We start from the raw sequence: 16,532 nt of genomic DNA, 5'->3' as shown, positions 1-16,532 counted from the left end.
CATTAAAAATAATGCAATATTTTCAAAATTTAGAATAAATGCAAGGCTTAAATTACCTTAAAAGTCAATCACTCTCTTTTACAAGAGGATTTTACCATGATTACTGCCTGAAAGAGCGCCAGCACTTGTTGGAGTAATTAAGCCTGTAACCTTTCAAGATTGTGAAACCGATTCATTCGATATAAGATACTGCAATCTGACAATGACTACGTATCATAAATCACCGACCAGTTCTCAAGAGTATGCGGTCTATTAGGTTAATATTTGTTCATGTTCTCATTCTATTTGCGTTCGTGATCAAGCATTGCACTGCATAGATATCTCGAAACTGTGTCGGTGACTGAACGATGATGGGCATTCGTGGATTCATTATTTTCCTACTTCATAGTCTAACCATTGTAAACTTTGGTAAGTCTATTTACTTAAAACTATTAAAAAAGTAAGATGAGATGGGAATTTCAGAATATGTAAAAAGAAATATGTGCAAATAATGAATTTAAAAATATTATAATTACATGCAAACCTGTGAGAGGCTGTCGTAAACATATAATAGTTATTATGGGCCTAATCCAGACATCTAAATGAATGTATAAAACATTGTTAATTGTTTAGAATTAAAAAAATACATCCCTCTCATCAGCACAGGATGTTTTCGAGTAAAAGTAAAATATAAGCATGCAAATGTTCATAGTTACCATTTTCTCCTTTAATGAGAGAGTTGCATACATAGTCGTTCAATAAGTCAGCCCATGGAGGTACGAAAATGAATTCCATTTTTTTTTCTTTATACCGTGCAGGACACCATGCATTTAAAGTATCTATCCAGACAGACTCTCTTCCAGTCATCGGTGAAGATTTCACTCTGGTTTGTTCCTTCACACCTGAAACCAGATATCGGCGGATTGTTTGGACCAAGGGTAGCAATATCCAGGTGGCCACTCATTCATATTCGCCATATCCATTCAGAACCTATCTTGACCCAGAGAAATTCAGCTTGGCCGCTGATACTTCAAGTGGAAATTTAACAATATGTAGCCTTGACGAAAATGATAGTGACATTTATACTTGCTCATTAAGCAGCACAAACGGGGCTTGGAAACCAGGATCCAGTAGCATGCGAGTAACGCCAATACCACCGGGTAAGTTTTCTTCAAAAACAGATTTTAGACAATTTATTGTGAGACTGGATGGAATACAATTTATTGTCGCTTACAAGTCATGTTGACTGTTGGAAGGTTCGAGGCAATTCGAAGCCTTTCACGTTCCATTTTGGATTATCGTGAATTGAATGGAGGAACAGTTTACATGGTGTTTAGCCACTCCAAAGGTAACTATACAAATTTACTTCTTTAAGGGTTGGTGAACTGTGTTCCGTACGACAGTTTAACACTTCTGTTCTCAGCAAAAGTCTAATTCTTTAATATACTCATCGAATCCTAGAACATGTAGAATGGGGAAAGATTTTTTTAGAATCCTATTCCATCGCAAACAGGACAATTTTCAACATTTCCAGAGCAGTGAAATTAGGCCCTACCTAAGTTTCTATTTTTCTGTCACAGCTCCACCCTTCAGGATTCGTGTAATAGACGAGAAATCGAATCGTTCTTATTTTCAAAACACGAATATAACCGTAACGGCTGGACAGCAACTTAACATCGCATGTGAAGCATACTGGGCAAGGCCACCTGCAGTACTAAAATGGCATATGCCCTACGATCTAGTTGCCTTATATCGTGATCAATCCAACGCCATAGGCCTACTAGACAACCTTTACATCTCCCAGAAAGCTGTAATAATCAAACCTTCTAAGAATGACTAAGGAAGGATACTTAAGTGCACTGCATCACATCCAAAACAATCTCCAGATATCGGTTCATTTGAATGTTCGTGGTATGTACTGTCTAGGAAGGAAGGAATATTCCATGCCCTCCTTTGCTTTTGTCCTTTGCTTACTGGTATAATATAAATAACTTGAAGCATGTGCACGCCTTCTTTGGTGGTCAAACCCTACTGACCATCTCAATGTCTTATAATAAGCGTGTTTTTTCTCTTTGTTTCGTTTTATCAAATTTTCAAAACATTTTAACATAATGACATTAGACAAATAAAATCTATGAGTTGATTTAACGTGATATTAATTAGTTTTGTATGTAAATCCGGTGTCTTCATCTTGCAGTTCTACCATCTAGTATGCTGCTCTTTGTTCCTCACGCTGAAGGCCACCAAGAACATGGAACTCGGTCAAGAAGTCTATACATTAAAGAAGATTCAACCACTTCAGTCACTTGTAAAGCGATTGGATCATTCCCAGCAACTGAATTAGAATTGCATTTTCCTAATGGCAACATTAGTATTCTTAACATCACAAAGACTCGTAGTGTTGTCTCAGATGATAATTTGGTTGACACTGAGACTTCCGTCACAATACTACCAGGGAAGGACCACGGACAGAACATTCAATGCGACGCATATATGGATGGCAAGTTTGTTGATCAAGCAGTAGCCAGATTGATGGTGTATGGTGAGTTACGATGTATCTTGATTCATCTATTGGATATCATGGCTGAATATGTTCTTCCATTGCGAACTTATTCTTTACAAACTAAAACCCGAAACAGGCTGATAATAAAATATGTCAACATCATCAAAACTAATAGCTTGTTAGTGCCTTTGCTGGAAATTTCACTGGCCATGTTGGCTTTTCCATTTAAGCTCTGAGGTTCATCTGTACGTTAAATATAGTTGAGGATATGCTCGCCGGTACCGACCAAATACATTATTACACCAAGTTTTACCTATCTTATATTTCACTACTTTATTTTATCCACCACAAGCCATTCCAGATGTTAAACTGACGGTCCCAGAGGGTCTTCAGGACGGTACAAAAACCAACATAACCTGCACAGCTCGCAATGGGTACCCTGCTCTTCTCATCCACTGGTATATCGGATCAAGGAACGTCACAGGCAAATCAACCCTGAGGACATCCATCAACAGCGCTGATCGATATGATGCTGAAAGCATTCTGACCTCCGTACTCAATAGGTTTGACCATGGGAAACATCTTCTCTGTCAGGCAGTTCAACCTGATACTCCCTTGGAACCGTCAATAAATGAAAGCATGATTTTGAATATTTCATGTGAGTATCAATAACTACTGTTTAAGAATAGCTCTATGGTTTAAGTCATGAATAGTGAAATTAAATGTCATGAACATTTGTAATATTGTGCAACTCTACTTATCACTTTATTCAGAATTGCAGAGATATTCTCTCTATTGTGATATGCATCAACAACATAGCATTGGTCCCATTATCGGGTGTTTTTAATGCCATTTTTGCTTTAGTTACTTGGCACAATGACGACACAATCATACCCACTTACTGGAGAAAAAAGTTATTCCCGTGTTCCTGTACATGCTTCAGCCATCCTATAGAATGCCGTACCTAACCATGCGAAATATACATGATTTAGATACGTTCAAGTCTTCTCTTAATCTGTTTAACATGTAATGAATTCAGTATCCAATTTTTTTCAACGCCTCCATTAATTCATTCCTTATTTTTACTTGTTTCTATTGGTTTCATATTAATGCAGGGACAGACTTAAAAATATAGGTTATATATGAACTAATCATGATCATTTTACTGAAATTTCAGCCACCCTATATCCACCATCATGGCTCTTCGTAAATCAAAACCAGACGACAACTTCTACTCTCCTCGTTGCCTGGCAACATTTAAGACCGGTTAATGGCGCAAATGTTTGCTTTATCAATTTAGAAAAATAACGTTGTCCATCCACTTTATTTGTTATTTCAAATTGTTTTCAAATTTAAATCACTTTCAATTCTTTCTATTATTCTCTGTAATGTATTCAAGTACAAATCGATATGTTGTAAATTCTTCATTCTTTTACGAAGTAAAATTTGTTTTAAAAAGATTAATGTAAGGGCTCTCATTGTATCAAATAAACATAATTATTCCCCAATTTGCTAAAATAGGTAGACTCGTGCCTTTACTGCATTTGCCTATTAAAGCACCTTTGTAAACAATAACCTTGAATAGAACTTAAATAAACGATTAATTGCAAGAACGACCAATTATTTCACTCGCTTCTACTTGAAGCTTAATTGGTTTCATTTTCGTTGCGACTGTAAAGGGTCAATCCATAGCTTGACAGTCTATAAACTATCGGAAACAAAAACCCATTCATCTTCATTTCACATCTTGAGCTCAATAGATGGTATATCGTTTGACAAACCTTCCGGAAATATTGGATTTAATATATGGGAAGAAGAATGAATTTCTCAGTTCAAATAATGGTCTTTGTCAGTTTTACCGTTTCTAAGACACATTGCATTAATGTATCTACCTTTCTGCAGAACTCGGATATTCTCCCGGTTGTTGGCGAGAATATAACTCTTGTTTGCGCCTTCACGATTCCATCAATATACCGCGAGTTGTCTTGGCACGTGGATAACAACAACCTAATGATAGCTAGCGATAAAGGCGAAGGAAAAGAACCTACTCACGAGAAAGACATTTCAGATTCGCGCAAGTACAGTTTGGTGTCTGATTCTTCTAGCGGAAACCTGACAATAAGTTATCTAGGGCTAAGTGACAGCGGAAGATATCGTTGCCTTGTTGCCACGTATGCTGATGCATTTCAGAGTTCATTTGAACTGAAGGTACTGTCACCAGGTAAATATTTTGCAACATATATATATATAAATATATATATATATGTATATATATATATATATATATATATGTATATATATATATATACATATATCTTGCTTTTTAGAAAGTGGATAAAAGTTATACGTTTATGCGCAATGGTTTTTAAAAAAAGGAAATCAAAGGAATAGAACAATGCAATATTTCACAAACCACCGCAATGTTCAGAATATATTATCATAACAATGGTGTAATGATCTAATTATCATTACGCACTTCGAGACTCGCATATCATTGCATGTAGAGTTTAAATCACGACTAAAAATAATTTGAAGAAAAGTATTTTACACGAAAATTCTGATTAAGTGATATCTTATTTGGTAATGAACACTAGAAATGTACATATAGGTATACATTTCCATGACTTCTTTCTTTAATTTTCAGCCACACCAAGTTCGGTGTCGATTACAGACAATCGCTCTGACTACACTGATGGAGAATCAGTTACCCTTACACTTGGACGAACCCACAACCTAACATGTAAGGTCCAAGGTTCTAGACCACCTCCAGAACTCGAGTGGCACAATCCTAGAGAAGTAGCGATTGGAATAGGAGACCAGTACAATACTGTTGAGGGCGATTATTACTATTCTCGTAGAGTTATTTGTATAACCCCGTCAAGACAGGACGATGGGAAAAGTTTAAGATGTATTGTTTCACACCGAGTTCTGGATCAAAATCTCGTTTCAACCGTACATGTAGAAGTTCAAAGTGAGTATGTTTAACATTAAATGGCATTTGCTCCGTCACAAACAACCGTAAATGCACTAACACACACAGCATCTATATCGTTGTGTTCGATAATAATAATTGTTGACACTGTGTTAATGAACACCATGATCCTTTGTTCAACTATAACATTTTTTTTTCTCATTTCAATTGACAGATTATTTTTTCTGCAGGGTTGAATAACACTGAAACTTCGCCATATTCACCTCTTGATGATCATTTATATAGTTATGGTTGATAGTCTTTAATTGAACTTCACTCTGTACAGTCAAACTTAAATAATGTTACTGGAAATATAAATCGCACTTTTCTGCTGTGTCCCTGTATACCCAGAGCCTTAATCTTTTAGCCGGTACATTTTGAACTAAAACGACCATGTTGTCTATGGCTTTTTGCCATTCACCACTATTTTAGCATTAAACTAATTTGATAAATATAGGGAGAAACCAAAGCAGAATCATCTGCAATTACATGAATGCAAGGAATATAATTAAGGGACAAAGATAAAAATTATATTGACTATTTCTATATGCATCCATATACATAAAGGAAAATGGTGAAACAAAAATCAGTTCAGCTGCGTTTCATTTAAAGTGGATTACAAGAATTCCGTTTTCTTGTGTCACTTCTTAGTTCCACCGAATGATCTATTCCTTACAACATCTAATGAAATTACGATCTCCAAGGCTGGAACAAGAAACGTGACTATTTCTGAAGATAAAGTTACATCATTCATCTGCAAAAGTGTAGGATCTCGGCCGACAGCAGTTATAACATGGTATGTTGGATTGGATGGAGATCCCGGTAGGACGACCTCTACGACTAGAATAAACAATAATAATAAAAGATTACACGATACAGAGTCTTCGCTTCTGCTGAATCCAAAGAGGAGGCACCACCATCAATATCTTCGGTGTGTGGCCTCTGTTGGTATGAACGAACGTCATACAGAGATGATGGTCATGGTCAAAGGTAAGTACCCGTAAATAGCTTACATATTTCCAAACTTAGTGCACATTTAAAAGTCAACACAATATTGGATAGCCTGTGAGAAATTATCCCTTGGTAATTGAGGTACAGATGTAAGATGTTTTGACATTATCTGAAACATGGCCATTTCGCTTTCTATACAGCTAACATTTCTCTATTCTATTGTATAAGAGAACTTTAAACATTCCCTTGCCGGTCGTTTGGTAACAGCGTATTCTTTCGATTATGATGTTCTTTGGTAACAATTCAAATTCAACTTGTCACATTGCAAAGTGTCCTCACTTTTATTTTGAAAAAAATAACAGAATTGAGATAAAGAAGTATGAACTGTTCTTGCCTAACGTATTTAATATTATTACTTTCTCAGGGCCATCGGATCCTCCAATCATTGATGGAACGCAAAACTTGCAGGACGGTGTATTATCTAACGTAACTTGTACATCAAACAATGGTTACCCAGAACCAACCTTCCAGTGGTATATTGGAGCAAAGAACGTCACCACCAACTCAACAACACAATCCTCCTTGAATACATATCGATTTGATGCCGGAAGTGTCCTCAAACTCTCCCCTACAAAAGATGATCATGGGAAACATATAGTCTGCCAGGTCTCTCAAGCGAATGTGAAGTCACAGAGTGTTAATGATGTTCTCTTTGTCCTTTGTAAGTTTCATTTGTAAAAACCGATTTATTTTTAACTTAGAGTACTCACGTGTAGTAGTCATCGACATTATTCGAGTTCGCATTGCTTTTTTGCAAGGAGTACATACATTCATACTTCTTTTTCGTTTCTCATAACTAAGAATGAAAAAAAATATTGTTCATCAAAATATTCTAGTTATTCAAATGTCTTAAATATTTTTTCAGATATTCAAATATATTCAATGAAGAATATTGGTACTTAATAAGATAAACCCTTATAATCTAACACCAAACATGGCGCCATCATTATATGAGGAAGATAGAATTTATGTAATCTCTATTCATACTTCTTAATTATAGCCGTAGTGTTTTGAAAATGTAAATTCTTTTAAATTTGGTACCCGGAAGGCTATTTAACAAACAAAATATTTTACCGCGACCATGATGATCCCGCTTTTTTTACAGCACCAATAGTATTCCTATTTTCTATTTTGTAGATCCTCCCGTGATTGTGTACTACTCTATTCGTCGAGTATTCAATATGCAAAACAGCGTCGATGCCATTCTTACATGTAGATCAGATAGTAGACCAAAAGCCTCAATAACCTGGTTCTTGAATGGTACTGAACTCAACAACAGTACACTTTATCAGCTCCAATAGAGTAATATAATGCACTGTTAAATTGTAAAACTGTTGGTTGATCCTTGTGAATCGTTGAAAAGATGGACTGAATTTTGCTCTTTTTCTTCTGGAATGAAGTATATCTATCTTCAAACAAGAGAAACAGTTTTATGCGACAAAAGTTTAATCTGTATTTTTTAGAAACTTTATAGATGACATCATATCAAAAGATATCTAATAAATACCAACTATTCTGAACTAATTGTCAGGATCGTAAATACTATAAAATTATAGTCAAATTGATATATATATATCTCAGGATCAAACCTGGGTTTTTGTTTATCTAAAGATTTAGTCACCAATCACCGCAAATCACATAAACCCCAAGCATCTTTTTTTCTGAAAGTGAAGAGAGCTATGATGTAGTCAAAGTACACATAAGTATTGTGAGAATATGCCGAGTACTGTTAAAACGTCATTATTTGCTTGTGGAACACTTTCCTTCTTGCCATGATATTACGACAGAGCACAGAGCATTATTTTCAAAATACCAATCAATGTCAGGCTTCTAATCTTTAGAACTTAACATGATTTGGTCGTCTAATCTTTTTTAAAACTAGGTTTAGATAAGGTGCAATATAGTTTTTTTTTAGTCTTGAAAATGTGCCACAGCATCATTCCAAAAGAATATGAATATATATATATATATATATATATATATATATATATATATATATATATATATATATATTTCTTGACTAATGAGCTACTGGCCTTCAAAAAGACATCACGTTTCTGTACATGTCGTTTGTTACTCTCTTGAACCAAGTTTACATACACAGCTAATCTACGGTAGATCTGAAATAAGCGAATTTGTGTTCCTGACCTTTTTCTTTGTTTATAGCTTTTCTTGAAAGAGTTTGATTCTATCAGCGCGTGCATGCAGGGCCAAATAATGAACGATGTGCGAGAAGAGGCAATGGATATACCGTACCGAGGTCTGCAGGAGTGCGATATATCCATTTGGCGAGTCGAGCACAGAATTCATTATTTAGGTCCTCTATGCACAAGAATGCTCGTATTAGTTGTTTGATACACCCCCCCCCCCCCTCGATCGCCCATGTTACTGAGTTACCCCCGAATGCTATATATGATCTAAATCTAGATAATTCTAGATGATTCCAGAACTCGCACTATCCTGTACTCTGACGTCAGAGTGCAGGATAGTGCATTTTGGATGCAATAGTGCAATTCGCTGAATATCATGTGATCCGATTAGGACCAATCAGATTATAGAAATTCTTGGGAGTTGTATAAAATACAAATATTGCGCATTACTGAGTGCGTGGGTGGAAATACAGTGCTCGCCAGGTTTATTTAAGGCTGTCTCACATCGTTCCGGGCAAGCCGTGCGGGTGAGTTGCAAGTGAATGCCCGCAACTCACCCGTAAAAAGTTTAGAGCATGTTCAAACCTTTCTGCGGGCAACCCAGACTTGCGTACGCTTCTGCGGGCATCATGCGTGAGAGATGCTGCCAATGCGGGCGATCTGCGGGTAGCAAATGTAGTTACCCGCAAGTCGCCCGCAAGGCTTGCACAGAATGATTTGACAGGGCCTACTGTTACGATACTGCAACAAATAACAATTAAATATTTTTGAGTGTTGAAGTGGAATTTCCCTTTTTTTTATTACAGGAAATTAATTATACATTTACAAATCATGTACTTAAAATTAAAACAAAATATCTTACAACAATCTCTTGAAGTCAGTTCTGGTGTTATTCCAAATTTATGATCCAAATGATAGTATCCCAGTTGGCTGGCAAAAACTCTGTTTACAAAGATGGCAACGATGAAACTGATGTTGAAGCACGATGAATAACAAGAGTCACTGTAACGAGTTGAAATGTCCGTGAAGACGTTGTTGATGATGATTAACAGTCAAATTCAGCAATCCATGGGTTGAAAAGCGTTCATTAAACAGGTTGATGATGTTGATGATCTCGATGAGAACTGAGAATTCCTCTCTCAAAATAACTGCAAACAGTTCATTGATGGCGGGCAAATAATTCCACAGAAGATAAATATTCCAGGTGGAAATAAACTCTGCTCTGACATAAAGTCTGGCGTGAAACTCTAAGTTCTGATCTGATGTGATGAAGTGATCTGATATGATCAAGTGATCTAATATGATGTGATGATGTCTTCGAAGAAACCGTCAGTTATATATGCACATTTCAACCATTCTAGAACATTCACTATTCTAGAGGCTTATATTATTGTCTATTATAGAAGGTTCTAGTATTTTCTATAAAAAGCATTCTCCTTTTAGGAGCAGTCTCATTGAACTCAACAGTGTCAACAAAATAGCTAAGCCTATTGTTTGGCAGTCTCTATTCAAAAATAACAAAGAGTATTCAAAGTTACTCATGTGTAACACAGCTGTACTATAGAGCCTTCTGGAACATTCTTAATCATTCCAAAATATCCTTAAAGAGGAAATAACTAAATAAATGAATGTAATTGCTTTTACAATTATTCTTATATGTAACACTACGATCAATGCGGCCGACCTGCTGGCGACCTGCGGGTAGCAAAAATAGTTACCCACAAGTCACACGCATGTCTCGTATGCAACGATGTGACTGAGTATTTTGATACGTGCCGCACTGTGCACGATCTTTTAGATGAGCGGCGGCGAGCTATAGAGTCAATGCATAAGGTCTTAAGTTAATAGACAAACGGTGTAATAAGGCATTTGGAAGTGGGGGGGGGGGGGGGGTGACCAGCATTACTGTAACTCTCAACGTGTCAGATTGGTTGCAACTCAGATTTTTGTATTATTTAGTGCCGATTGGCCACAGTAGCATGTTTTATTCAATTTTATTTCGTTTATTTCTATTTTCAAAATTTACAACTGTTCGTTCATTTTATATACAGATACATACGAAAAAAAAAACATTTAGCAAATTTTACATACAGAAACTATAGTTACGATTATCAGGTTGGGAATAGATGAGCCTGCCAAAAAGCGGAGTTTTGTGGTGCAGCTTTCTAAAAAAAAACATATATGTATATTCTTGTAAATGATATAGACCCACACACAAACACACAACGCACACACACACAAAGTGAAGTTAAAAAAAATGATGACTTGAGCATAAAACTAGTTAAAAGAAAATCGGGTAAAAATAAAATAGAAAGAGAAAGTTATAAAGAGAGAGAGGGAGATTAAAGAGGTAACGGTGTTGATTAGGGTCAATATAAATTTTAAACTCACTAAATGCGTTGAGGATCAGTGAGTTTTCTCGGTTCGATTTCGTCTTGGTACCCATCCTGAAGAGTAAGTGTCGTGACGGTTCTCTGGACTCAATTGTGTGCTGTTAGTAGATTGATCAAACTTCAACCTAAAATCGGATAGGAGAAAGAGCACACTCTCGCCAGATCACTGAAATGATATATATACTTAATATAATTTACATACATAACATTGTACTTTCAAAAAATCAAATCAAAATCAAAATCAAATCATTTATTTCCACAATAATATAAAAACATTGCAAATATGTACAAAAATAGGAAACAAACAAACATAACTGAAAAAAGGAAATTGAACCGAGTTGTTTAAAAGTAATACAAAGAAATGTATATTACTGTGGGGGAGCCAAAGAAGACAAGATAAAGTCTTAAAATCAGGCACCCAACATAAAATAAACAGATAAGTGCTATTAAAATAGACATTTCTTAACAATATGTAGCATGTAAATATGGCTCTCATTCATAACTTTCAAGATAATAGTTAAGAAAAATTAACACATTCATAAAACAAAATCAAATAACGTTACGTATGGGAAAAGAATTTAGAATAATAACTTTGATAATGACATAAACAATACAAAAAAAGAAAGGATAAGTTTGATTTTTAAGCTCTACTGTTATTTTTTAAATTTGTATCAATCAGGTACTTTTTGAAATTACGTTTAAAGGAATGGAGTGATACTGAGTTTTTTATTTCTTTTGGTAAGGAACTCCACAGTTTAGGGCCAGTGAATAAAAGAGTGGATTTAGCATATGATGTTCGAACCTTTGGAAAATGAAAGTCATTGGCAGAACGGGTTTCATAAGAATGTAAATCTAGATTAAGGGGAAATAAATCAGAGATATGAGGAGGGTGTAGACAATGTTTGCATTTATACATAAAAATTCCGATTTGTAAATTCTTGATATCATATACAGTTAATAGTTTGAGTTTATGAAATAATGGAGCAGAGTGGGAATAATATGAGGAATTGGAAATAAGGCGAACCGCATCATGGGCGATTTTCGATCATTGACAAATAACATGACTAAAGACATTTATTCGTACTTTGAAATTTGGTAACATCATGGGCGATTGAAAGTAATTGAACAAATCTCATATTCATCATATTCTTCCAATGTGTTTGGGACACATCGAGGTTGTCTGCTATAAACGAAATGTGTCTCACCTGCTGCAACTCTCTTTTATTTTAACATTGACTGTTTCTTCATGACCAGGATTATTGAATTGGTCTAGAATGACGTACTCTATTTGGTGCTTACTTGCTCTTCTTTTCCTCGGTGAAGGTAAGTCGAATTTACTACCAATGATATCATTTGAATCCATATACCGGCTCGTAACATTTCCTTTTGTAGTAGAAGTAGGCTATGAAGAAAATAGACAATATTACACTCGGACTTCATCCGTTACACTGTAAGATCATTTGAAGTGGGGTTATGGCCCATTACATTAAACATGTATGTAATGTCTGGGAAATGTCTGTCTCATCACAAAAATGATTTCTTTCATTCTTAATTACGTTGTTTAAATTCGTCTCAGAATGCGCTGTATGGGCCTATGCATTTTTTGGTAACATATACGTTTATTAGCTTCACAAAGGGTGCAAAAACAAAAAGTGCAATTAACACATACATGATTAGACAGGAATAACCGTTGTTTCTGGGGATTTATTTAACAATTTCTGACATTTTACTGTTATCCCCGTTCACTTACCGTAGTACGTTAGTGCGAACCTTCATTTGTTGTCATTTATCCCGATTCGGGCCTATAGTGTTTTGTCAAGATTTGATTTTTTAAGGTCTAAATGACATATTATTTTGAACGATGGCCCAATATTTTCGTTAGAATCTAATAGTTCTTTTGTTACAACGCATTTTCAAATAAAATTTCGAAAATATACGTTACCGAACACTAGCGTACCTACGGGTGACGAGTCACAACCAATGCAAGGGACATATCCCTGCCCCCCCCCCCCCCCGATGAGTCACAACTGACTCCCTGGCTTGCTCCTTTGAACTTGAAGACCTTTTTTTTTCTTGTCAATATTTTTCTGGTACGAAATCCTTTATTTGTGGTTGAAGACCCTTTTTTTCGCAGACGAATTTGCCCCCCCCCCCCCTCCGTGGAAAATCATAGGTACGCCACTGTTACCAAAGATTTATTCCTTATTTTCTTAATTTTTCTGCCGGAGAGGAAAAACTGGCAGCCGTGTGTTGCTGCCACCTAAGTTCGGCATGAATCGCGATATATTAGTAAGCTTTCGATTGTCAGCGACTGCAACGTAATCCTAGTTCACCGGAAGTGGTGACACCGCTCGTTCAGTATCACGTTCGTACATTGATAAAAACAGTTTCGATTTAAGTAAACGTACCCGTACCAGGCCACAGCATATACGAGCGTGATTAGCGAGTGCGATGCTCGGCCGGAGAATCCGGCGTAGCATCACGCTACGAACCAGTGGGGCGACTGTGGCTGCAACATTTGCACTCTTGCGCAAAAAGCCGAAAAAACACAGTTGTTTGGAAATAGAACATCAATTACCTATCGGATATGTAGTGTCTTAAAACAGGACACACTAAATATAATGGAAAAGCTGGTAACAAGCAGTAATTTGCAGTTTACCAGCCCTGCTGAATCAACGAAACTCGAATGTTGATACGGCTTCATTCATTTTTGCTAAGTTTGGATGACGTCATCATGTACGAACTAGCGCTCGTTCGAGCACTATGACACCGAACGTCAAAACCCTCAAATACGAGTGACAGATTTGGGCAGTGAACGAGAAGGCTCGTCACAGATTACTTCGCGCATGCGCAGCGCTCCCGAAATTCCTTAATCTCGTACGTCAACATGGCTCGTCACAGAAAACGAAAGGTCTCTAATATATCACGTCGACTGGTAAATACGTCTGTAAGGATGATAACGTCATCCAAGATGTCAACTTACGATGACCAACGAAAGGATCGAGGATGAATATGTTTTGATCATCATTTGAAAGGAATTAGCGGTAACTGCGGTCTAAGGTATGATATTTTTGATTTTTATATATTTTCCTGTCAAGTTGGATGTAAGTTTTTTTTTTATAATGTGACATTTTATGTACAATAAAACAATCCGAAAATCTGGATTCCGCCGAATGTTAGATTTAACGTTACTGCCAATACGTTGTCTTTACGTATGGGCCAACAACACTTCAGTTTATGTATTGGTGGAGCAAACAGCAACAACGAAATACAGAGACCGAAGCTTTGGTATAATATGATCAATATAATAATTTATACATGATTTAACGAAGAGTGCCGAATTGTAAATAAGCTTTTAGATTTTGCTTATTTTTAATCGAATTGGTTGCTCTGTATAAGGCCTAAAATAAATGATTAAATAAATCTGCAGCAAAATTTAAAAGCGTGCAACTTTGCACCTCTTGATAGTCTTAAATGGATGCCCGTCTTGTAAACTACTATGAATTAGCAATACGTATATCATTACCAATAACTGACAATATTCACACCCACACCATTTGCAGGCTTTCCCGCTACCATGCCTACCGCCACGATATCTTTTCAACCGAGGCAGTTCCTACCCGTCATAGGACAAGATTTTACGATGGAGTGCACCTATTTTCCTCCTTCGAATCTTCGCACTGTCAGGTGGAAACACGACGAAACACCAATTGCGTCTGAATCATGCACAACTGCGAGTGAATGTACACCCAATATTTCTAATCCTACAAAGTACAAGTTATTGGGAGATGACCGCAGCACATCGCTTACAATATTCAATTTGACAACTGGTGACAATGGGAGATATACATGCGCTTTTCTATACAAAAGTGGATTAAGGTCGGCGAATGAACAGTTGGACATACTAAACCCAGGTAAGTAATAGGGGAGGCTGAACAGCATAAGGGGTGCATTTGATTCAATCTGACTACAATTTGGTTAACATAAATGACAGAACAATAAACAAAGGACATAAGATGAAATGAAAATATGATATTAACCTACATTCCAAATTGTAAAAAAATATCAAAACCAATGTCCCGCACATACTATCAAGATTCTTCTGATGATACATTTATCACCAAAGTCGAATTTAGTATAGTTATCGCTACGATCAACCCATCATCCCAATCTTGCCAATGTCATATCATACATTGGCCCTGCTTCCTCTCTGCGAGTTATAAGAATTAAATAAATATATGAATACATGTTTATCGTTGAGTTTTATCCCTGTTGAGTAGTGAGTTTATTTATGAAAATTCTAAGATTTGCCATAAGGTAACCAGACACACCACTAAGTTGATGTCGAACTAAACATCAATCAGTGTTATAGATTTATTCCTGTTCTGGAGAATGATTATTATGTATGAAAAAAAAAGTAATGACAATGGCAGAAATTAAATATTCCCGTGTTTTCACAAAGCCACTGACATTCTTAAATGGTACACGTATATTGAGATGAAGGCCAGGCAAGAGGTACCCTTGTCGCTGTACTTCTGTCCATGAGTTGTACCACTTACGTAAATCCATGACGTCATGCTATTCAAGTGAGGGGGTGCAAAAATACATCATTCTCCCAAAACAATAGGCTTATGGACCCCATGGAAGAACAGAGTAATTTATGTCAATAACTCTGAAATGGGCAATCCTTTCGATTATGTTATTTATTTTATCTATTTATCATATTTGCAATTCATTTTATTTATTTCAATTTATGCCATTTATGTTATTTATTTATGTTATATTTATGTATTGTGTGTTTTTGATATTCGGAAAATATATAACAAACAAACAAAACCGCATGGATTTACGCCAGTTCCTTGTACAGTGTAAGTGCAGTACATATAGTAGTTACTCACAGTCTACTGAAGATATTTGTTGGTATCTATGCGTTGAACTGTTAGATCTCCCTATTCTTAAAAAATCGTAAGTTAATGTAAGATACTGTAAAAGACAAAACAGACGGTCATTAAAGATTGCAATAAAACCAATAAATCTGAGTAACAAGCTGGAAAGACTTGTTGGACATGGGTTTTAATGCTAAATATACCTTCTTGTTTTCTTCAGTTCCACCATCTGAGCTATTTGTGTCTGTTACCCAATCGGACCGGCAATACTTGGACAACGCCAATATAAACGTAACTGCTGGAGATCCATACAGCATCACATGTGAAGCAGATCGGGCAAGGCCTCCTGCAGTACTGGACTGGCTATTATCAGAGGACGTGGCCGTTGTTCATCAGGATCAATCTGATGTCATTCAAGATGGATCTTACATCTCCCAGAAAGCTGTGACAATCATGCCCTCCATGAATGACCAAGGAAAGATTCTTAACTGCACCGCGTCACATCCAGAACTAGGAAACAACCTTCATTGTTCAATTCATCTGAATGTCAATCATTTGCTTTTAAAAGATCCTCTCCAACTTCGAAGAGTCAAAGTTAGTAAATTTTGTGCTTGGAACAACTCAACTTGTTCATCGTAA

General features: G+C 36.3%; 1 protein-coding gene across 1 annotated transcript; it reads left to right on the top strand.

Moving 5' to 3' along the window:
* The first annotated feature begins 6,403 nt into the window (after nucleotides 1-6,403).
* Nucleotides 6,404-16,532, top strand: LOC129267211 (hemicentin-1-like). The gene is made up of 4 exons (XM_054904946.2): nucleotides 6,404-6,443; nucleotides 6,829-7,125; nucleotides 7,602-7,742; nucleotides 16,114-16,532. The coding sequence occupies exons 1-4, from the start codon at nucleotides 6,404-6,406 to the stop codon at nucleotides 16,530-16,532; spliced, it is 897 nt and encodes a 298-aa protein (XP_054760921.2).

This window comes from Lytechinus pictus, chromosome 8 (assembly GCF_037042905.1).
Source record: "Lytechinus pictus isolate F3 Inbred chromosome 8, Lp3.0, whole genome shotgun sequence".
NCBI classification, from domain to species: Eukaryota; Metazoa; Echinodermata; class Echinoidea; order Temnopleuroida; family Toxopneustidae; genus Lytechinus; species Lytechinus pictus.
The sequence above is the reverse complement of the archived record's forward strand: the minus strand, read 5'-3'. Positions and strand labels throughout refer to the sequence as shown.